At 41.5% G+C, this 24954-nt stretch overlaps 1 protein-coding gene across 2 annotated transcripts; it reads right to left on the bottom strand.

The window, feature by feature from the left end:
- Positions 1-677: 677 nt before the first annotated feature.
- LONRF3 (LON peptidase N-terminal domain and ring finger 3) lies at positions 678-20407 on the bottom strand. Of its 2 annotated transcripts, XM_057365611.1 has the most exons (12): positions 19771-20407; positions 18388-18506; positions 17685-17807; positions 15363-15518; positions 13739-13982; positions 13192-13282; positions 9869-9983; positions 9343-9464; positions 8554-8712; positions 7412-7574; positions 6485-6634; positions 678-5761 (listed from the first exon to the last, which is right to left on the bottom strand). In XM_057365611.1, exons 1-12 carry the CDS (start codon positions 20390-20392, stop codon positions 5603-5605), a joined length of 2223 nt encoding a protein of 740 aa, XP_057221594.1. In that variant the 5' UTR covers positions 20393-20407; the 3' UTR covers positions 678-5602. The 2 variants fall into 2 exon arrangements, with proteins under 2 accessions (XP_057221594.1, XP_057221595.1); XM_057365612.1 differs by lacking the exon at positions 15363-15518.
- Positions 20408-24954: the final 4547 nt, after the last annotated feature.

Here is a 24954-nt window from a genome sequence, read left to right as displayed (position 1 = left end):
TAGGCAGAGTCACAAGTGTGCTGCATCTTGCTTAAATGACAAGGCAAAAGAAGCAGCCCATACATATGGAACTTGAAAAAAATTTCCAAACCTTCACATTTTTTGTAGAATAAACTCTTAATATTAGGTTTATGAATAAAGGTATTCTCTAGCTTTCTCTGTGGAGTTTGATAATCCTGTAGAACTTCTTAAGTGGTCAKCACTGCAAAGAGTCCTTTCATCACCACACAGACACAGCTCAAATGTGGCTGGGATGCATCCTGGTGTCAGACTGTAAATGAAAATATATCCCAGTCATAGTTTTAAATCACAGCAACCTGAACAGCAATTGGTAATGGATAAGAGGAACCAACACCCAGGCTAGTGCAGTAAGCCAGGCCCTGTTCAGCTCCCATTATTTTTACTTTACCACAGCAACAAAGGAAGAGAGGAGGGGAAAAWAATCAACCCCCCAAAAAACCACAAACCAAAAAAAGCAGCACTTGTTGTCCTCTTTTACGAAAGCTGAGGTTTGAACAACTTCATTTCTATGGTTTGGCTTCTTCACTTCAAGTGTTGTTGTGTGACTGCAGGATCTAGGAATTGTTCTTTTTCCTTTTATCTAAGACACTTACTAAAAGCAGCTCCCRTGTAATATTTGTTCACCTCTGTAGTTCTTTGTTATGCAAGCCAAAGAGTAAAGAACACAAAAATTTTAATTAGGAAACAACTCTCCACACAGACTTTGTTGGTACAACATAGTTATAAGTACATCTACAAACACATACAGGTTCTTTGGACTATGATTTTTTAAAATATATTTTATATGACAATGCAAACAAATCTGGAAAAAAACAAATTACTTCAACCTTTTGTAGAGGTAGCTGAACAGTACTCTGTCCAGTGATATGAGAGTATAACTTAAGTTTCATTTCAAGTTCATTACAGTGCACAAAAGGATGTTTTACAGACAAATGGAATATACAAGTCCACAAAACTTTTTTATTTAAAATGGCTTGATAGATATATTTCTGGCACTCTTGTAACCACATAGCTTGATGGAATTAAATTGGACAAGTATATGGTTCCAAATTAAGACATCTTACACAGATAGTCTTTTGCTCCTCGTTTTTGTACTTCTCCCGTTCCTCATCAGGGAATTATAGAAGCTATTACATTGTTTTTGCTACACTTCTGCTCTGTAAACCTTTGTTCTGCAAATTGAATGTAAAGATTAAAAGGTGCATATGTTTTATATTTATAAAATATATGGCTATGACTATTAAAAAGCTCAAGAATGGCAATAACAGAATACAGGCACTTCTATGTGAGGGTTACTTTAGACCTTATGAAAATCCAACATTAGTAAGCACTTCACATGATACCTGGATGAGTAAGTCAATGTAATAGTTCACCTTTTTATTATCCACCCTTTTAATCCTGTCTAAGCAGATTAGTTTCTTTCTTCTTTCAGACAATATTTATTTAGCAAAGTGTTTCAACAGAGTGACTTTGCTCAAACTACCATTTTTTTTTTTATAGCCATAAAACTTCCAGTGATTTACTGGGCTTTGGAATAAACCCCAGATCCTAAACTATGTGCTGCACTAGTTACAGTTTTGGTTGTGAAGCCAACAAATTAAATGAGAACTAAGCAGGGGTTGAAAAAAGGGATTGTGTTCATCTGATGTAGGACTCGGGGGAAATGGGGAGCACTACCCTAAGTGCATATAGGTCCAAGGAGTTTTTATGCACAAAACCCCTATAGCTAATTTCCRMTTTCTTTTTAAAATAAGTGTTTGTGAACATATTCTCCATTCCTGAACATTGCATTTAAATACAACTCCTGTCTGTCATTGATTTAAACACCAGTAAAACTTCAGCACCAAGTAGAAATCATTAAAAAGAAACRTTTTCACAATGAGAACAATCAGCCATTGGAATAATCTTCCCAGGGAAGTGTTGGATTTCCCAACACTGGACMCTTGTAAGATCTGGCTGGACAGGCTGCTGGATCATCTTGTCTAGACCAYGCTTTTGCCAAGAAAAGCTGGGCCAGCTGATCCTTGAGGTCCCTTCCAACCCGGGGTTCTATGATTCTACAAACAGACCATCTAAAACACAACTCTATGAAGCTCTTTCTCTACAGCACAGAGTAGGACAGACCTGCTACATCCAAATCCGCTTTTTTCTTGTTTTCAGATTAAAACAATCTTTGGATTAATAAATCCATGGTTGAGGTGTTGTGTCAGTGAGCAGTCATACAGGACAGAAGGACGGGTGCAGTCTGACAGCTGGTACCTCTTATTGCTACAACGTAATGGAAGATATCAGCACTTGAATAATTACAGAAAAAAAAACAAGAGGAACTTTTACAACTAACACCAGAATGTCACTTAGGACTTAGCATAAGGGCCTATCACACCATTTTATCATTTCATTATTACAGCTACTGAACTACTCTCTAAGCAGCCTATGCACAACAATTAATCAATACTTCTGACCACACAGGAAATGCAAATTTGAGTCACAATTTGGTTTGGATTTTTTTTTTTTTTTCTTTTACACAGATGAGCAAGGCTGGTTATAAAACTGGGTTTGGTGTCTAKAAAAAATGTGAGAAGCTTAAAAAATTACTGCCCCAATTAGTATTTTATCTGATCAATGCTGTTCCTATAATTAAACTGAAGGTATTTTTAAATCTGTTCAGCTGTTTATTCCTGCCTATGATAAATGTTGCATTTACATCCTTGTCCTTATTTACGCAGCTGAAAAAATCAGAGATACTGTGGCATAACTAGAAGAATTTTTTTTGGTTTTAAAAATCATTACTGAAACTTTACCCCCTCAATACAGGCTAAGGCTGCTCCTTGTTCAGTTTTGCTTGGGCAGGTTTGCGTTCTCTAGCAAWTATCTTTCTCAGTACTGTTTTCAATTTCTGATGGAATTTGCAGACTCTAGCCATTGATCTAGGATGTGTGGCCAYTGAGCAGCCCCAGAGAGAATGCTATTGGACACAGATGGACTTTTGGATGTGTTTGATTTGCTGTGCACGTGCAGATCACCTGTTTGCATCACATGCAGTAGGGTCCAGTGTTTCCAGGCTGCAACAAATGCACTGGGTGTCCCCGATGCAGGGCATGGAAATTCTCTGCTTAGGAAATTCTGGCAGCTTTGCTCAAGGCTAACAGAAAAGACAATATTCATTTTTAAAACCGAGGATTCTTTCCATGACAGTTTCTAAAACAACAAMATCGGCATGCAGGGTAAAAGAATAATGACATCAGTGAGAAAACAGTTTAAATTAGGTATTTAAGGTCCTTTTCTCACAGATAAAGAGTAATAAAAGAGGAAGTTTTTTTCCCATGGGAGCAATGTGAGCCCCTTTTGCTCTGCAATAATACATAACAGTTTGTGGAAGAATTGCAATTAATGCAGCTACACTTCCAAACAAGCAGAAATCACTTTGCTGTTGACTTTTAAAGACAAAATGCCATAGCAGGTGCCAGCCACCATCACCTGGTACTGCTCAGAACATGTGGGTGTTTTTTACATTGTTCACAGCGTGCCAAGTACCACCCCTGGASGACGTGCAGCGACCCAGCAGTGTGGAAGGAAGTCGTAGCCTTTCTAAAGCAGCTCAATGCAAACAGGATGCAAATTCCATGTGCACCACAAAGGTGAAACATGTTTGTCTTCCATTTGTTTCTTTGGTACCCTGATGGCAAAGTTCTACAGAATTTAACAAAAGGGGAACAAAGGTAGCTTTATGAAAACATAACAGTATGAAAATTACTTTAAACTAATCAGTATTTCTGAGAAGATGGAAAAGCACACGGAAAAATGATGTTAAATTCTACTGCATTTTTTTCATAAAGGCATGAAATGGCAGAGTGCTATCCTGGGTAAAAAAAACCAAAGAAATTTATAGCATTCCATAACTCTCTCGCTTCATTCTAGTTTTTGCCACTGAAAAGGAAAACAGTAGCTTAGAATAAAAGGCCCAGTTTTGCTCACATTGAAATCAGTGAAAGTCAAAATCAGAGGGAGGTAAGAGCAGTCCCAGAAAGTGGTACACTSTAAGCAACAAAAGCAGCAAAACAAGTATTTGAACTGTTGATTTAAAAAAAAAAAGTCTAAACCAAGATACTTCCTGTTCTCATTTCTGCCCTATTTTTACCTGCTTCATAGCTAGAAGTAATCACGCTAAAATTCACTTGCTTTCCTTGGGAGATAACTATTATTAGCAACACTACCCAATCTCTTAAGAGAAAAGCAATGGCTGGGTAGAGATTTGAAGCTAACAGAAACCTGAAGATTGGGGTGAAATAAATAGCATTTATTACAACATATTCCTTCTTATGTGACACAAACTGCCCTCTGAGTCCTACAGTTCAAARTAACTCCCCCCTCCCCCTCCCATACACACACTCCAAAGCCAAATCCCACCAAACAATTAAAAGAAATAAAACTCATCTTAACAGCAACAAGAGTTGATGGGGAAAAAAAGAAAATCTATGTATTAACCTACAATGAAATGACACCAGTACTTCCAGTTTTCTCTAGGATAAGCCACTTTTCATATATTGCGGCTCTTTCTTCGCAGTTGTTTGYAGCCATTGTCCATTTTTGCAAGAAAGAGTTCAGATATAAATTCAACTTCAAGTTATTGTTCTGTGAAATATTAGGGGATAGATCCTTCTGTCACCACTCTGGTCAATTGGAACTCACATCAACCATCAATACCCGAATTTACCCAAGCACTTAAACACTTCTGCTTAAGATGAAGCAGGTGCTTGATTGTTTGGTTGTACCAAGAACCTTGCCAGGATCAACCTTCAACAGCTGTGCTTGAATTAACTCAGACMATCAGACAAAGACTTCAAGGCAGGATGTTTCGGGAGAGGGGTAAATAAAAATCCTTCTTAAGCTACAGTAGAACTGGGGATGAGTAGAAAAACATTCAAAGTATTTGAACACAAATAACTGAAAAATTATCAAAGCAGTTGCTTGTGCACTGCCAGAATCATCATTTTTGCCCCCAGTCATAAATACAGGGTAAAAACACTATAAATAGAGCAGCTCACTTTCCTTTAGCGAATGAACACATAAATAATATACACTTTGAAACAAAAAAAAATCATAGTGCAAAAATAAATTATCAAACAGAAGTTGTGAACATTATTTTACACAATGCTATATAAAACCTGAACCATTTGAATAAAAGACTTTGCAGTTCACTGAAATAATGCATTAACATTATTATTTCTGCTTCACATTAAACTGCACAGTWTATCCTTTATCCACTAAAAAATAAAAATAAAATAAATTAAAAAACCCTTAAGATTTTTAGAAGGTTTATGGCAAACAAGATCACTTTTTGTTCTATCACATTTGTTATTAATTTAGCAGTGCAGTGATTGAATACTCGTCTCAGTTCCAAATGGAAACTATTGAAGTATCCATAAACATCCCCTGCTCTTTATAACTCATTCTCTTTGAAATTCAGGCTTGAAACATCCTGACACTCAAATCTGTAAGACATTATTGCAGTTAGATGAAGTTACAAGAGACAGGCTGCAGTCAAGGACTGTGGGAGACTTCCCAGCTCTGCTCCTCACCATCACCGTGATCTTGTACGAGACATGAATGTAAGGACACGTCTGATGCCATTCAAGCGGTCTTTGAGGGATTTCATGGCAAGGAACGGCAGCTGAGCTCTGTTCTCAAGTGGAAGCACAGCCAGGACCCACCAGCACCAGGCTGGCCCGTTGGGGTTAGCCTGCAGTCAGGGGGAAAAAAAGAAATTCTAAGTTAGGATTCATACAGCTGGTAAGGTCCTGGGTTTGAAGATTTAACTCTGAAAACAGAGCTTTTGATTGCAATCCAGCAGGGAGAATGTTTCATTGCCAACCTAATGGCTTCTGATTACAGGTTGGCCTGAAATAGGTTACAAACAAGTGGCACCTTTTCTGAAAATAGGATGTTTAAGGCATTTCTATTACCAGCAACCATTTACAGGCTGAGCCTTCTGGGTTTTTTCAAACTAATTTTCCCCATGTTATTACGGACCCAGCTCTTTAGGATTCCTGCCTTCCTTCTCCATACTTTATGACACTATTTCATATTTAGCTTTTGTTGTYTTATTGTTATTTTAGGACCCCCACCATTTGCAGTCCTTTGCCAGAAGTAACAAGTTCCCATTTGCCTATTTTCTCTCAGTCAGTTAATTGGGGAAGTAGAGCAGGCAAAAAGGCAGTTCAGTCTCCTGGGGTTAATGCAGTCAGATAAACAGTCTCAGAAAGTTTTATCAACATTAAATATGAGCTTTTTCTTTGCAACTGTGCTACCATTTGTGTGTGGCAATAGAACTGAGAGGCTCAGTTTCCATGGGGTGAATGCAGAGTATTCATATTTTCATCTTAAAACACAATGCCTGCCAGCTTATCAGATATCCCTGCTATTTCTGTCTCTAAAARTTACATAAGCCCCTGACTCTGGATACCTGTGGGTCAGGATCCTTAGCTGGCATTGGACCAAAATGACTGAGAATTCTTGTTTTGAGTGCTTGCTTGAGGGAGTTAAACCACATGTAAGCCTGATCATAGACAGAGTCATGGAGAACAAGTAATGCAGCATACTCTTGTCCTTGCACCTGGAACGAGAAACCAGAGGGGGAAGGTTACTGTTGGTTCAGTCTGCATAGGGAAGGCACAACATTTTTAGGATTTTCTGGGGTGGGGAGAATAAAGGAAAAAAAAAAGCATGCCAAAAGAGTTCTAGGATAAATGTTGAAAGCTCATTTGGTGCTTCCCCTTCTGGTCCCCCTCCCCAATCCAAATTCTTCACTTTGACTGTATTTTAAACCAAAGGTATCTATTTGTAGAATTTGCACTTTCTGGACTGCTGCATGAAAAAAACCTTTATACAAACAACAGAATGAAAGATTATGCAAAGCTTTTTTTTTAAAAAAAAAGTAGAGCCTCATAGTAGACAATTTATCTTCCCACAACATAGCAAAAGCTCTTAAGAATTAATGTAAGCAATTTTGAAGGTTATGGTGTGCYCAATCCTGCAGCTTCTCACCAGAATGGGGATTTTCTAACTGGCTTCCACACAAATGGAGTCAGATCCCCCCTCCACCCCCTTATAAACTGCAATTATTCTGTCTAGGAGTGCAGTAAGATCTCATCCTGCATTTACTTAGTTTTGTTCTCTGATAAATATCTCTCACAAACACTCTTCAGTACAAAGAGCAGTGTGTGTGCACGCTTGTGGCAGCTATTATGTTCCCCACTTTAATCATGAGCAGTTATTAAATACCACAAATTTGCTTTACTAGAAACTTCTACAAAGAAAAGAACTCACTAAAAACAYACATGCTTAGAATTTCACATGTAATAGGGTTTAAATAAAGCATTTSTAAATTTACCTTTTGATCCTCAATGTACTCAATATCTGCTGTGTTGTATCCATCACGCTGGCTGTGCTGGATCACCTTAAATCTCCTCTTGCCAATGCTGTCTACAACAGAGCGACCATCAGCAAAGAATTCAACATTTCTTATCTCCAGAATGCAGCCATAATCTGCAAACCTATTGAAATGAGAACAAAAGCAAGTAAACAAGTCTTATTCTCTCCACCCTGAGTTCCACAGAGCTGCCATACAGCCAGTCCCTACCACAAAGGTATTTACCAATGTCAGCTCATTTCTATTGTTCATAGCACTGACCTGCTGTAGTTCAAATTATTCCTCAATTGTTTGCAAAACTATCAGGAAGATTCAGGCTGTCTAATCTGATTAATGCTAACTGGATGTTTTGGAATACAGGGAACATCTTATGAAATTGGAAGTTATACAGCTCAGAAGCACACTTTCTTCATAATTCTAATATGTTCAGTCCATTTGCAGAGAAGGATGAGTGAAATTCACAATATTAGCATTATGCAAGGACTAGGAAATCTATGAAGAAAATGGTTTTTGCACAATTTCTGCAGATTTTACTTTGCAGGTGGGTATTTTCTGCACATCATACTTTTCACAGTATATTCATACCCAGAGGGTTTAGAGCACGAAAAGAAGGGAAGAAAGCTAAACAGAGAGACAGACACTGAGGTCAAGTATACCTAAGGCTGACTGCACATGGCTCAGTGTAAATGCTCAGCCAGTCTTTGTGAAGGTCCTGTTACAGGTCTACAGCCTCCACTACATCCAGGACAGTGAGGATATGAACACATCCCACAGGGTAAAGAAACCAACACACCTCACTGCTGTTTTGTTGGGCCAAAGCATGCAKCAGATTTAAAAGGAGTAGAAAATTACCCTTTATTTTCATGTATTACAGGAGGTCTGCAGCTCAATCACACGTTACACACATGCAGCTATGAGCGTTTTGAGAGAACAGACCATCAYMTTAGTCAGAATCKAATTCTGTCTCCTCAATGTCTTTARCCAGCATGGCTGGGAAGAAACCTCCTCCCCTGGAAAATACCCCAGCTATTACAGCCAAGACCCTTCCTRCACCTGGCTCCAGGCTCAGTGGGTGCCTCCCAGGGGCCCAGCTCTTCACTCACCCCTTGACAGGGTCGCTGATGCACATCCCAAACTGTTTGGTGCCSGTCTCCATGCACCTCCGGATCATCAGCCGGTAACACGGCTCGAAGATGTGCAGAGGACAGGGGACTGTAGGGTAAGCCATTGTGCACACAAAGATGGGAACATTCTTATTTAGGCTGCAAGAAAGAAAGGACAAATCAGATGCGATGCTTTACCAAACTACTGACAAGGTATGAAATATGTAGTAACATATTCTTTGAAATGATAACACCTCTAATAGAAATTATAACACCTTCAGAATAAAATTCCTAATGGGGTAAGTAAAAGCTAAAATTGTTTTCCCTTTAACTGACTATATATATAAAATTATATACCACTTAACAGCAGATTCTGAATTTGCTAGTGAACGCATTATTGTACCTCCACTATTGCTTTTATTTATTTTCTTTCCCTTAATCCCATTTCTTCCCTACCCAGTATATTCCAAGCCCCATCCTGTCAGACCACTTCCACTTATTGTCTCACTCTGTGCCTTTCATAGAGGTCCACTGAAAGCAGCCACATTGCTTTGTACTTTGTTTATAAAACAACCTTCTGGATTTCTTCCACTTCTCTTTATTGTTTAGCACAGTGTCCAGTTTTTATGCTCCTCAAACACAGTTTCACCTGGACCCTGTTCTCTGAAATCAYGTGATGCAGAGAAAGAAGCTCCATCAGCATCTCAGCTCATGTTCMATGGGAGCCAGAGCCATTCAGTTAATGGCAGCAGAATTAGAGGTGGGATTTCACATAAAACGATTACATACTTGGAAAGCTCTGCTATTTCCTCTTCATAAATCTTTCTCCTTTCAGTGAGTTCTTCTGGAAGATATCTGGCTATTAGYTCCTCCATTAGCACTGTTTTGCAGTATTTCCTCATAGCCAAGCACTGCAGTGAAAACACACACAAGCAGTCAGAAAGAACATCCAGCACTTGACAGGGTATGGTGCAAAGGGAACTATCCACAACCCACATTTTCTGATTTGTGTGATTCCATCATCTGTCACACTTCCTACTGAAGAGGTGTTTTCTGAACTATTCCTTGTGTTACAGACATTTACTTAGGAAATCTAGACAGCAAAAATCACACACAGATTATCTAAGTACTGGCCTGGTCCTAAGGTTTGAACAGACACTATCCATGCTTGGCAACACACAGAGCATTTTAAAAGTTCCATACTTCCTGAGTTATGTCCTATTTCTTTTGAGTTGGTCAATATCAAGGGTGTCTGAAGGTGAAGTTGTTCCTATCTCTTGCACCCGTACTTGTGCTGAGAAAATCCAAGGATTACCTCTGAGAGCCCTTCCTTGCACAGGGGACATTTTGGGTTGTGATCCAGGCATCTCTCCAGACATTTGAGACAGAAGGTGTGTCCACAAGGTGTAGTGACAGGTTCATAGAAGAGCCTGAATTAGAAAATCCGAGAGCAAAAASACAACAATATCGTGTACTAAAGTGAAAGAAAAAAGTTGCTACCGAAAATAGCTGAATTCATTCTCTAACTTAACTACTGACYACTACAGGGATAAAGTTGCTTCTTTCTTTTAATTTCTACAAACAACTTTTGTATGTATTTAGCTTATAGACTTTCTTATTGCTACCCAACATAAAAGGCAGCCCATAAACTCTTTGGTGAATGTGAGGGACAATATGGTCACAAACTTCCAACAAGCCAGCATTTCATTTTCCTCCGTGTGAGCAATAAATAGAACCAGAAGTTGGACCATCTGACTTCACTAATGAAATTGAGCAATACTTGCACAACTGTTACTGTGGAAATCATGTGATTGCTTGTATGTGTAGAGCTGAGCACAAAATACCTATTTGCAGTAATAGCCCACATCAGTAATTGCAATAAACTGGGACTTGGCAGCTCTGGAATAAATGGTGGAACTCAAAGATCCTGGAGGTCTTCTCCAAACAAAACAGTTTTATGATTCTATTACTGCTAGCTCTAATGGATATCCTTTTTTTTTGTTGTTGTTGGAATAGAGTTTTTAACCTTCAAGTGATTGCTTTTCTGAAAAATGATGACAGAAGGTTCACGTTTCACCWGGAAGAATATTTAAACATATAAAACCAGGTCTTCAAAGTATCGTGGTACCTAATCTTTACCCATTTCAAATATCTCTATGACTTAATTTCATGTAAGGATTTTTTTTTCCTTGTTATGATTAAGTGAAATTGCAAAGTCATGTTTCCTTGTCAATAAGAAGATGTAAATAATGTAGAAGCTCTTTTAAATATAGCAGCAATTCAAAATCAGAAACTAAATTGGCTGGAATATACTGTATTTTTCAACATAATGCCWAAGCCTTTTAAGGTCTTAAATATTAGTCTCATAATAATTTAAGTGAATTCGTATTTTTTCTTTAAAATATTAGTTTGTCAAGAGTACACTATGTTCTACTAAACAYGTGGAAATTACAAATACGCAAACCCACGTTTATTAGCATCTTTAACAAGATGAGTGCATTTAAGAACGTAATTGGCTTTTAGCAAGACTGCCATAGAGAGTTTGTTAAATGCCACTAATTACTATAAACATTGACATTTAAGCAATGGAACATATGAATAGTACCTAAAGTGCCACACCTATCTTATTGCAATTTGGTGGTATAATTGAAAACACTWGTTAATTGTTTCATGAACAGAAACCTCACAAASTAYGTGAAACACTGATTYCTAYCCCRTGTTTCRGTGAGSACATGTAATTAATCAATAGGGACTRACTTCACCAGAAATGTTAGCATAAAGACAAGATATTCCTTTTAAGATTCCCAAACCTGCCCTAGCTCTCACAAGAGCCAGCAGCAGCTTTTCCTAACAACTCTAAGGGGACCTGGACAAAACCTTTGACTTGCAGAAAGAAATATTGCACACCAGGATTTCTCACAATGTTATTTTGAGCTACTTTAACAGCAGAAACTAAACTTCTGCAGAATAATGCTCCTTCCTTTCTCATCAGTGTGCTGCTGTGACTGCTCTGTATTTTCTGCGTGCTGCTRGAGCAAACGTAGATCAAGAACATTTTGGCCACTCCATCAGACAAACAGCTTAATAACAGCTCCTGCAGTTAATTGTGAACAGGTCAGTAGGTTACTAGGTAATTAGTCCAGAGTGTCTCAGGAACCAAATCCCTAAAACACTTCTGAAGRACATGGCAGGAAACAATTATCATAAGTCTGCATAAATAACAAGAAAGATCTTACAAGAGCTTTCCTGAGCACAAGCACTTCYTTGTGCAGTGAGGTTACAAAGCCAACATCCCTGGGTTTGTGACTGCAATTACAAGCTCAGCATCTGTACCATCCTCAATATTGGAAGGCAATCARTAATGCTTGGGCTAATTCCTTTACAGATGTATTGTAGACTGGCTGTTTCTGATTTAACATACAGGATGGGAAAGTAGGATTAATGAATTGTATTCAAAAACATCTGAAAAATGCTTTGTGGACATGATGATAAACATGCAGAATCACTAAACCAGCTAAGACTAATTCTGTGGCTTTCTGTCAGAGGGAAGTTTTGCTCTTTGCAATATTGAGTGTTTTGACAGCTGCATAAACTTTTGGAACRCATTTCAGCTGTAGACAGGCAAAGGAAGAGGGGGCAGATCTGATTTATTCCAAGCAGGAACAAATCAGACAATACAGCATTTGGCTCTCCAAGGTTTCAGTTTGTCTGAAACAAATTGAAGCCCCCTTCTCTGCATACAAACAACAAAACAAAGCAAATCCAGATTTCTCAGAACACAGGCCTTCAGAATTAAATCCCTAAAGAGGCCATCCGCTATTTAAGAATTAAAAAACATTGCAAAACTAACCTCAATAGCATTATATATAAATCTGGGTAATTAAAAAAAAACAAACCTAAGCAACACTCACTGCAGTGAGTGAAACACCTTCCCAATACTCCTAAGTCAGTAAAACCACCCCACATAATGTATTTGACAAAGTTAAAATGTTTTTTACGAAACAAGTAGTAAAACAGATGCAGTTGGCAACTCCTACTTGTTTTATAAGTCATTGCTGTTCCCAAGAATAACTGTTGTTAAACTGGAAGAATCTTCAGGCAAATGGAATGACTGCCTCGGTAAAGTGAGGAACACATCTCTTAGGCAAGAGAGGAAAAACATGCTCTTGTTTACTTGCAAGAGCCTCCTATTGCAATAGCAGCAACACAACAGCTCACATGCAAACTCAGAATATTCATTGGATGTGGTCTCTTTAGGTATTTTGTGCTTTTTGTGACATAAACAGCTCTACACATTYCCAGGGGACAAACTGTGTGTTTGTGCACTGTGTCAGTGGCTGGGTGGCTGTCAGTGGTGAGASCAAATCTTTCAGACACCTTCACTAACACTCTTAACCCTCACCTGACCTGTGTGGCCTTCCCAARGCAATCCCCAGCCCTGAGAATATCAGAGACCCCACTCATCAACAGTGCTCTGAACCAAAGGGCCACAAATGCATCACTGCAGTCACAATCACACTAAAAGCTATTTATGTCTCAGGTAAAAATAAGTACCAAGTAAACTAGAAAATGTCTAGGTCATGAAAAAGAGGAAGATGGAGCTGGAAAGCTCCAGATATCTGTGAGAAAAGAACACACCTCATACACAGGGAGCAGTCCAGATCTGATGGATCCACAACTTCAAATGGAATATGTTGTCCAATACTATTTCCCTTAGTATCAACTGTGTCTAGAAATAAGAAAAGGGAATTAAAATGTAATTGAACAGAACTATGCAAGCACAATGCTATCCCTTGTATCTACACCAGGCTCTGATATTTAAATGTGAGCTGTTTTCACCTGCAACTTACTGAACCATGAAGCATCATTGCAGTAATTTCTGTGCAAAGCTTAAATTCAGCCTTGGCACAGATCAGTGTATCTCCTCTCAATTTTGGTTACGTTATATCTCTTACAGAGGTTCAATTTGGCCTTGCATTAGCAATCAATATCAAAAWGTCTTCTGTTAGTGCTGAAAGTCTAAAGTGAGACAAATTCTTCTGTCACACCATTGTAAATATATCCCACAGCATGAAAACAAGGCCAGATATCAAGAACAAATGGCCTTCTTCATCTGAATCTTACAAAAGCAAAGTCTCCATGGATTGCATGCCATGGAACCTGTCCTGTGTGCAATTAAACCTACCTTTCTTCATCAGCTTGCAGGGCACCTCAGCATTTCGCATCTCCTCAGAGCAGCACTTCCTTTTCAGGAGGCTGCACTTCTCAGAGATGAGAAAAGTAGACTCTGGCATGGAGGTGAATTTGTTCTCCTCCTCCAGGCAGTCCTTTTTGCTCTCCGTAATTTGTACAGATTTCCTCAAACTACTAGAAGTAGTTACATTTGGTTCCTCTTGAATGGAAAAACCCTTTTTCTGTTCCACATTGACCTGTGTGAAGAGAGAACTGACATTAGACCAATCTTACAACAAYTTGGTAAGAAAAAAACCCAAACCTGTCACAAATCTCTATTATGGACCATCAGGAAGGAATTTGTAGGTCAAAAAGTGAAAGTTTGAGAATCACAATTGAAAAAACCCAAACCCAAAAAATCAAGCAACCAAGAAACCCGATTTCCCCTCCCCACCATGAGTACTTTCAACCCTTTTGTGTGGCTTTAAAGATTGAAGATCATGAAGCTGGATTCAGGCAGAAATGTGGCCAGATCTCATATTAAATATATTGTTATCATTGAATCTATGGAAAAATACATGTTGTTTATATCATGATGATGGTATCAGCCATCAGAACAACCAAAACGTCAGTTTATTCTAAGGAAGCRGTGTAAACATATAAAATTTGTAAGAGAGAAAATGCCCAGAGCTTCCTCTTGCAAGGCAGATTTCTTTCTCAGAGGATCAACTGCTCAGGATTTATCCTTTTATGGCCACAGGACATCCTGTGAGCAGCCACTGCACAGGACATCACCTGTCAGCTCTGGAACATCAGCTCCCYGGATGGACCCGAAAACAGACACTGTGGATTGTGATCAGGAGCTGTGGTGATGTGGAACATGCAGAARGATGAGTGAACTGTCCCTCCAATGGCTTCGTGAAAGGGTCATGCAAAAGGGGTTTCTGTCAGAATATCCTAACAGCCTTCCCAGAGGGCAAGGGAAGATTGTTTCTTATCAGTCTCCACAAAGCTGCTCAAAACCTACCCCTTTTGTTTGTTAGGACTAGCCATGTTTTCTCCTAAATATGCAATATATGCAAACCCCATCCCAAAGTTCAGGTTTCAGTGAAGCAGAACTGATCCTTACAAACCTAGGAATATAAACCTCTACAGCCATTTACAAAACTGCAGCTGCCAAACCAAACTTATAAAGTAGCTAATATATCTTATGTTCTCTATTATAACCTCTAAGTGTTGTACAGACTGAGTACAGAATGACTTTGGCATCACCAGTTACAGCTCCAGCTGAAGCTTTAGGTTTTATCACTTCACAGCTTTTGAGGGTACCTAAATCCAATCTACAGAGGCCCTTTTCCACTACCAATTGATTGAAAGACCTAAAGACAATCACAGGAGTAGAATCCACTCAATTTTGGTATAAAATTTATCAGAAAAACAGGGGACTTCTATTAAAGAAAAAAAGTCAAATAAGGAGACTTCAGCAAGTCAACACCATTTTATATGTTCTGAAACTCAGTCAAAATTTCAGAAAATGCATCCTCCTGTCTCCCAGAGGCAAAAAGGAGAGAAGGSTTCCCAATGTGAACACAAAACACACAACAAATTAAGAACCACACATCAGACTTGATCTTTACCTTGAGCAACCTTTGTAGGTTATGGCTGGTGCCTCCAGATCCCACTGAATTTAGGAGATTCCCCTTTAATCTAGAGTGATGTGACAACAGCTGCAGGATATCGGGTAAGTGTTCCTGAGCATTTCCCGGGATGAGTGAAAACAAACTAAGTAGAAGCTGTGATATAAAACAGAACACTTCACTGCTTAGTTCCTTCCTTGCAACCTCTAAATGAAAAAGCAAGTAAGGGAATAGCGGAAAGAAGCATCCATGATTTTGTTAAAACCATTTAAAGAGCCCTTTAGACTAGGGTAGGAACAAAAAGTGCAAGAGCTAATGCAAAACAGGCCAAACAGACAGCAAGAAACATTTTCAGAGTTAAACAAGCCCATAGAGTTATTAACCATTCTCTGTGATGTGACACACACATGCCTTTGTCCTCTTTGTCCTGCAGTTCAGTACTCRCCAGACTTTCTTAAATACGTTTTTTGGGTTTTTTTGCTACCCATCAGMTTTCACTGGAGTTTACTAGTACAGAAAGCACTCATCTCACAGGCTCAATCCAAGATCAGTYGGGTAACTGTGTCTGATATTGTAAACTGTAGCTATTTTTATTTCACTTATGTGGGAATACAAAAAAGGTAGGCAGTAGAAAAATGCTATTTCTTCATTTGCTATAAGAAAATAAATGAATCTGTTTCAAGCAGCAGCTTGAASCCCCTTGTATGGCATAGCTTATCAGATGATTATTTAAGGAAAGAAACAGAGCTGAATAGAAGATTCACACTTCAAAAACTAATTTCAACATACTACCGAGGTGATCCTGCTGATGCCTGAGGAAGCCACATGACAGCCGAGATTTCTATTTAAAGCTAAAAAGGATTTCACAGGATCACACCGTGTCCAAACTAACACAGGCAGACAGTTAATACAAGCAGAACATCACAGATGAAACCCAAAGAATTTGGTAAAATGTAGTATGTCATTGTTATGCAAACAGCCYTGGAAATGACCCAGTAAAATATTGCATCATGGATGAACTCTGTGTCTGATGAGTGCACGAGTAATTCTTTCAGTCACAAGAAGCCTAGTTTTTCTCAGAACCCCATTGCTCAGAAATTAGGTGTCTTGGAAACGGCTATTTGGAGTCAGAATTTAGAAACATATCTGTTTGCTTCTGGTCTTTTTGCTCTAGTGCACAGAAAGTCTTCCAGCATGACTATGAGCACAAATCATGACACAATGACAATGAAACACTGCATGGAACCCACTGGGGAAAAATAGCAAACAAAACCCTCAAACATCAGTGACAAAAAAATCCTCAAAGGAGGCCGAAATCTCAACCATATATAAAATGAGATAGAAATTTGATTTCACTACAACCATTCAGGTTGCACTCCATGAATAGAGCTTTACTGGAAGAATTCTACTGTGCTTTTAGAAAGCCTTACATGATACAGCACAGACAAACCCTAAAGTTCCCATCCCACCAGTGATGGAGAATGGCATAAATACACTGCCATAAAAGAAAATGCAGTGCAAAGAAAATAAAATCATTATATTTTTATTGCCATGAGTTATCACTGCAACACTGAAGCTTTTAACTATGACAACAACAAAAAAATGGTCAAACGCCAAAATATGGATTTACAGGAAATCAGAAATTTAAGGGGTGTGCAAATCAGCCGTATTCACAAAAGTAATTTAAGAATTCACACACATTTAAGGCTACTATTGAAAAAAGCCTCATTGCAGATCCATTTTTTGCTTGCTTAGCATTAATTATTAGCAACCTCAAAAAAMCAATTTTTWWAAAAAAMCTGCTTTTCCTTTGTCAACTGCTTCYTCTTTCACACCTCCTGCACACACTGACACTGGGGCAGCACGACTGGCAGTAGGRAGAAAGCTGCTGCTCCCAAGTGGAGTTTGACGAGTGCTGCGTGTTGTGTTCTGCCAGTCAATGGCCTGATCCATCATTTAATAGCAACTCCCCCTCTTCTGCACTCCATCAYTGGTAACAGATTGCCAGGCTCGGAATCAGATTAGAAATTTGAGAATCACAATAGTYTGTGGGTGGCAATTATTAACAATTCAGTTTTCCTTCAAATTTGCTGATGCTAATGCTGTAACTGTTTCCACTCAGTGGCTGCTGAGTATATTTTCTTGCTGCCTTCCTATCTCCAGGTTAGCAATACACAACTCAAATGTGAGCAACAGCCTGGATTTGTATCTCCATCCAGCTCTCTGCAGTAATGAGAGAGAGGAAAAGAAAAAAATCTTATCCTCCTTTATGAAAGGCCACTGAAAACAATKATGCAGCTCCAGATGACTGAGAGAACTCACCTTTTGCGCCTCAGACTTGGCTGTCTTGTTCCCAGTGTCTAGAGCAAGGCAGAATAGAAACTCCCTTAAAGCTTCTTCTGTTTTCCCCAGATTAGCTAATGCTTGTCCTTTCCTTAGGTGACCCTGCAAGGAAACATATCCACAGCTGCAGGTTTTGTCACGAGAACATGCAATAAAAACACAATGAAACTACAAAAGGTCTTTCTGAAGAAGAAAAAGTTAGGGAGGAAAAATCACAATGTYTTACACCTAGACATCACCAGTGTCTGGGTTTCTAAGCACAACAGTCCTGAAAACTACAAGCATAAACAGAATATTATACAACTCATGCAAGTATGATTCTCACAGCACCTGAGCCCAACTGATCTTGGAAACATCTACTGTCCCTACACCTACCCCCTAAAATAATCATTTTGTCCTTATAGAATGGTACAAGCATAGCATTCAATTTTTAGAGAGTTCACAAAATTGATATTCATCTAAGCCAAAGATAATAGCCTTAGCTCATCCTCCAGCACTATTACTCTCTTCCTTCACCCCAGCAAGCTCRAGAATATCACGGTAAAATGTCTGTAAATCACAGGAGTCCAAAAAGTTACAGGACTTAAATTTTCCCTCAGATTCCGCTGTCTGACCATTCTAATGGTTTCCTATCATGGTAGTATCAAGGCTGTTAAAAAGTGCAATTCAAGCCAGAACTTACTTTCAACCAGTATGGCTGGAGCCTGCAYGCTGTTTCTGCATCATGCAACGCATCTTCACAAGCTTTCAAAGTAGAATTAATCTGGGACCGGTTGCTATATAGTAAGTGGTCATTTGGAGCTGTAGGAAATAGAAAAAATGGTTAAGTAAAAAGAAACTAGTTACATAAGTTTTGTTGCTTAATTTTTACTTTTTTTTTTAAAACACATGTTGTTGCTTCCAAGTTGCACAAACCCACAAAATACCCAGGTTTTAAATAACTATGTACTAAATTAAATCTGGAAACCTCTTTGGGCAACTCCAGACAAAATGCCAGCAATGTATTATATAACTGCAGGGAACATTGCATAAATAAATGCTGAGACACTCACACAATAAATTACCAGCACTGACTGAGGATCAGATGGTTGGTAGAGACACACAAGAGACGTTTAACACAGCAGGAGGGATGCTGTCATACTGTAGGGAGGAGTTTCAAAATTTGTAGCATCGAAGTTTTTAAGTRATAAATAAGGATCTTTTCATAACAGAACTCAAAACACAGGAAAAGAAGGRACAGTGCGAAGAATCAGGTAACGCTACACTGATCACCGAGTTACGCACACTGGAGCACCGAGACACAGCGTGTGCCGGGGGAAGGCTGGGCACTTTTCTCGGGAACACTTTCATTTAAGCGGAACGCTTCCCTGCGATACCTTGCCTTTAATTTCCACTTACTGCTTGCAGCGTGAGTCACTTTTCCTCAAACTGCATGAAAAGGACCGCACCAAAACTTCTCCCTGCACAGCCCCGCAGGCGCTTCCTGGCGTGGGGCGGGAGAGCCGGGCCGGTCTGGGGTGCGGGACACGCCCGCCGCCGGCACTCGCATCCCGCACTCGCATCCCCGCTGCCTTCGCGCCCGGCTGCGAGGGCTCCTCGGCGCACGGGGGTGCTCGGCAGGGACCCCCCGCCCCAGAGCCCTGCCCCGGGCGCGGCGGGATGCCCAGGGCGCGGCGCTCCGCTCCCTCCCGGCTCCGCCGRTTACACAACGGCGCCGGCCGGGGGGAGCCCAGCCGGACCGCAGGCTCGGGCTTACGCAACCGCTGCTCTCCTGACCCAGTTTCACCGCGGGCCGAAGAGCCGCGACCCCTCCCTGGGGCTCCTCTCCGGGGTTCTCCCGACACTCGCCCCAGGACCCGGCCCGGGGAGCCGGCGGCGAGCGGGAGCGCGGCYCCGGCACACTCCCGGACACCGGGGTATCCCCGGCTCAGCCCGGGCTCGGCGGGACGAGTGGCGCCGGAGCGGCAGCCCGAGAGCCCCGGCCGGTGCAAAGTTGCCTTCCCCGGGACGGCGGGAGCCGTCCCCCGCGGGCCGGGGACCAGCACCGGGGAGAGGGAGCCCTTACCTAGGCTGACCGCTTCGTTGTACTTCTGCAGGGCGGCTTGGAGCTTCTTCTCCTTGTAGAGGAGGTTCCCTTCGTGCCGGAGCTGCGAAGCCTTCACTTGGCAGGGGAACCACTTGGCCAGCAGGTTGCTGAGGATGACATTGACCCGCAGGAGCTGCCCGGCCGCCGCGCCGCCCGCCTCCTTGCACAGGACGCAGCGGGACTCGGGCGCCCGGTCCCTCTCCAGGCACTTTTTGCAGAACGTGTGTCCGCAAGGCAAGGAAACGGGCTCGAAGAGGAAGCCCTGGCATTTGCGGCACCTGAAGACGTCCCACTCGCGGGGTGCCGCGGGCTGCCCGGCGGCGGGCAGCCCCTCTTTGATCCGGACGCTCTGCGCCAGGCACTCCACCAGCTTGTCCAGCTGCTCGGCGCGCAGCTGCTGGTGGCGGGACGCCAGCTGGTACAGCGGCAGCGCCTCGTGCAGCCGCCCGCCGAAGGCCAGCGCGTCCGCCCGCCCGAGCAGCACCTGCCACTCGGGCCCCAGGCCGCCGCCCGGCGCCTCCAAGTTCTGCGCCTGCAGAGCCCCGGCCGCCAGCTGCAGTACCAGCTGGGGCTCGGGGCGCGGCGGCAGGTGCGAGCCCATGGCGGCTCTCTAGCGCGGCGGGCGGCGCGGGACGCCGGGGCGCTGAGGGGGCGCGGGCGCGGCGCGGCCCCGCCGGCCCATGGTGCTGCTGCCGCCCCGCGCCGGGAGCGCCCCGCGCCGCCGCCGCCGCTTATATAAAGGCGGGCACGTGACGGCGGCGGCGGCGCTCATTGGGCAGCGCCCGCAGGTTGTTACAAAACCAGGCGGTTTTGTAACGCGCGGCCCCGGCCCGCGCCGGGAGGGGCTGCCCCGCTCCGGCCCCGGACACCCCGGACACCCCGGCCCGGGGGCGTTTGAGCCCTGCGGAGGGCGGAGGCGCCGGGCTGCGGGGCGCTGCCCACCGGGCGCACCGTGCTCGGAGTTCGGCTTGACCCGCTGGTCTGCACCGGCGCCTCGGTGAGACGCGGAATTCGCTCCGCGGTTCGGTGTTTTGGTGCCTCCGGTAACGCGAAAGAGACATCGGCTCAAAGTTGATTTTGAAAACAGAGAATGCCGTTTCTTGCTAGAACTGGAATCGTGAAGCTTCGTAGCTACACAGTTAATCATTSTCTGTAAGGGAATCTACGTAGTAGTGAAGCTATTTTAACGTCAGGTACTCCTGGTTTTAGAACAACTAAGGAAAACATTTGAAGCAAAACGCTGTGTTTATTTAGTTTTGCAGTGTGGCATGTTGCACAGCTACCTGTCCGTGCCAGGTTCTAGATGAAAAGCACATGCCGTCCGATGTATCTTTGTTTTATTTAAGAGCAGCTCAGCTGACCGTTTCTATCTGCAAGTTCCCACCGATTCTTGTTAGATGAGAGAGTCGCACTAGTTGTGTAACTGTCTGTGCTAAATGTAGTCTAGGGAGAAAATCACCTGTGCTACTACAGAAAAGAATCTGTTCTTCTAAAAGAAGTTGTGTAATGYTTTTTGTTTGCAGCTTTATGCATATTTACAGTTACCAGAAACGTCCACGTTATATATACATACACTTATATGCTAAAAATATAGGGTGCTTTTCACACTGTCTTAAAATCCACCACAGAATTTGAAATTTCTGAGGATATCCTATTACTGATACAATCAGCCTCCTCACAAAGCTCAAGAGAGGAGATGAAGGAATTAATTTCCATTTTCTAACTTACAGAAATGTCTGGACTCCCCAGCTTAGACTCTGTGAGCTAAGCAGGTATTAAGGGAAAAGCCCTGGCTGTAGAGCTTGGATAGACACGACAAAAGAGGGAAGGAAGGAAAGGAAACCTGAGTTTTGTAAGACCTTGTTTAGAGAGGATGCTTGAGAAAGTTCAGATGAACTTAGATTTAAAGAGAAAAAAAATTTAAAGCTGCCTAAATTCTGGATTTTAGCTTTTAATGATATACACTTTGAATTAATAATGAGGGCTAATTTTGTAATGTGTCCATGTGTAGGTAACCTTATGCTTATACAGAAAACAAGATATGTACCTGGAAACAGAAAATAGCCATTAGACCCTTGAATTGTCTGATTCCTGTGATGCAAAGACATTCTGCATCTTATCTCTTTAGTTCTCAAATGTTAAAAAAAAAMAAAAATAAAAAGAAATTAAGAAGTTTGACATCTAACTGTTGTTTTTAAGCAAGACCTTTAATTGGAAAAAGAATTGAATAACCACTATTCACAGTACTTATTTCTGCCATCACTGAAATCAGACAGTAATCCAAAGTATGGCACAGCCTGCCAGCAAGAAATTCAAAGAAAGGTGGGACAACCGAAGCACTTAAAATTTCCGTTAAGAAATGCTTCAGAACAGTTAGAAAGAATGAGCATTTGTGCTCAGGAGTGTGGGATTTTCCCTCCAGGCTCCAGCTTGCTGACATAGACTTCTTGTTTTCCAAACTTCCATGCAAGAAAATGTCATGCTATGAAACAACAAAACCTCTAAGAAAAAGAAGAAATATGCTTTCTTGTAGCCTTGAGGTCAACAGTCGTCTCTATTGCAAAACTATAGTCTCGGCAACCCCTCAGTGTGTTATTTTATAACCATTGTCCTGAAAACCACTATGAGTCAAAGCCTATTCAAGCGAGGGAAAGTGACATAACCACTGGTTACCAGTAGCAATGCAGTGACAATCTCTCTATCAGAGATACGCCACCAGTATTTACATAGTTACATAGCAGACACTTAAAGAGATAAGTCATGGTATAAAGGGAGGGTTTTTAGCAGAGCATGAATTCAAGATAGGGAAGGGGAATAGATTATCATGAGAAATGCAATCAGCATTTGTGCTCTGAAGGGAACTTCCACAGTTCCTATTTGCGATGTATGAAAGCATCTGCAGGGCTGGCTGGCAGTCTGATCGCTCCGGACTGAACAGASTCTCAAAAAAGCCCTGGGAAATGCACTTCTGGGAATTCTCTTCCTCCAGCAGGGTCGTGGCTTAAACGTTTCAAGGGAAAAGAGCAGCTGTGCTTATGAACTACTCCCGWGGCAGAGCTGTGTGCTTAGGAGGGTTCAGAACACAGACCTTTATCCCAAGCCTGCAAACAGTTAATACCTTATCACAGATGGCCCATGGGCAACAACTCTGTGCCTTTTTAGGGGAGAAAGCAGCTGGCTCTGCCTCTCCTAGTTCCTGGTACATGTGGTATTTGGTAAATGTTAGTACTTGGAGGGGTGTGACAGGTACAGAGTGAACCACACACTCACTAACAGCAAAATACTTTAAAGCCAAGATACTAATTTACTGCTCACTAGAAGTCAAACAACTATACTAAATATTTGATTCTGACATCAGGCCTGGCTCTGCAAAGACTTCTTTAGCAAAAACAGCTGTGTGAATTGATCATACATAATCTAGATATGCTGGGGTGTTTTTATATAACACATCCTGAAAGCACAGAGTTTTCATACATTCATACATATATTCATAGATTTGGAGCAGCAGTAGGTCATGAGGTGTACTTGATTAGAAGGCAAAAAAAAAAAAAAAAAAAAAAAAAAAAAAAAAAAAAAAAGAAAAAGGCAAAAAAGCACCCTCCTGCCTACCTGCATTGTTCATGAGATCAAGAATGGATTTATCCTTTACTTAAACAGAAAAAGTTAAAGTGAGGAGGTGACTCACTCTGCAAAAGCACATCTCCCTTGTATGATTTTTCTACAAAGGGAGGTTTAATTTCTTCCTTTTAATGACAATGAGCACAATACTGATCTTCTTCCAGCAGTTAATGGCTGGCATAACAGGCAGCATGAGAGCATGACTACATTCTTCAGCCTTCCTCTGGATCTATAAACTGCATCAGGCTTTGAGACCACAAAAGCGCCAATAAACCTGCTTCTTTCCCCTCTCAAACACAACTAACCCAAGTGTGAAATTCCAACCCACCAGTCACGCTGACAGAGCTCCTTCTCTAGTGGAAGAAGGGATGTGAAAAGTCACATCACAAATACAGCCACAGATGGCTTTTTATTTCCAAGGGCTCTTCATGCACTGTAATAGTCCAWAGCAAGAACAGATTTGGATCGATGGCCCATGCAGTTGAGGCAATTTTTAAAAACCACYGAGCAGGAGGCCTGACCAGGAAGCTGTACCAACTTATGGGTAGGGAACAAGAGGGGAAGACATGTGAGTTCTTTTGTGTTGTTTTGCCACTGAACCTCTGAATGACTTTTGGCAACTATCTTTACCCCTTCTTTTGCATTCTGCCTACAGTGATTACTCCTTCCTGTACTGGGCATCCTTGCTATCATACACACATGATTTACACTGAGAAACAATCAAGTCCAAGTTCTATTTTAAATCATACACACATGATTTACACTGAGAAACAATCAAGTCCAAGTTCTATTTTAATCCGTTTTGACACATTAATCTTGAAAAAAAGCATAATGTTCTGTCCTCTATAAAGGAAATTAAAGAAAAGGTGTAATAGAGAAGTTTATGTTCATATGCCATGGTTAGAAAATCGCTACAATTAAGACACAAATACACGATCCAGTTAAAATAAATGCAAGGCACCAATAAAGAGAGCAACGTGATCACGGGGGTTTGTTTTTCAAGGAAAAATACCAACAGAGCCTGCAAAAGGTTCTTGTTACCTACTGGTCCACGAACTGTGTAATAAGAAAAAAACCCCAGTGCCCTTCCCACACAACCCCCTGCCWGCCTAATTGATGACTGACTAGTGATCAGCTTGACAAGACCTCAGGACCGACAAAGCGAGCATCCCACTCAGGCTCTATCTCTCACTGCATGGCACTGGAAGGGGGATTCTCAGTGTGCCCTTGAAGCGTAATCAAACCTACAGTGACTTGGATAAAATAATTTCTGTTCAGCCATATCTAGATTCTTAGAAGGTTACTTTTGTTCTGCATTGCAATGAAAGAGCTACAGTCAGAAATTCAGTGGAATTCAAATGCCAGAGAATTTTAGTTGTGAAGGGAGARGATATTTCAGCATTGAACAAATATTTAAGAAGTAATTCACTATGAAGTTCTGAAAAACCTAACAATATTTTGAGGACTCTAGCAGAACTGAGGAACTATCTGCTGTGTGCTCCCACTAGCCATTTTGGTGGCTTCTGCTTTCCTGGAAAGCTAAAC

Source organism: Malurus melanocephalus, unplaced genomic scaffold, assembly GCF_030028575.1.
Source record: "Malurus melanocephalus ecotype Western Australia unplaced genomic scaffold, MMel_1.1 scaffold_56, whole genome shotgun sequence".
NCBI lineage: Eukaryota > Metazoa > Chordata > Aves > Passeriformes > Maluridae > Malurus > Malurus melanocephalus.
The sequence above is the reverse complement of the archived record's forward strand: the minus strand, read 5'-3'. Positions and strand labels throughout refer to the sequence as shown.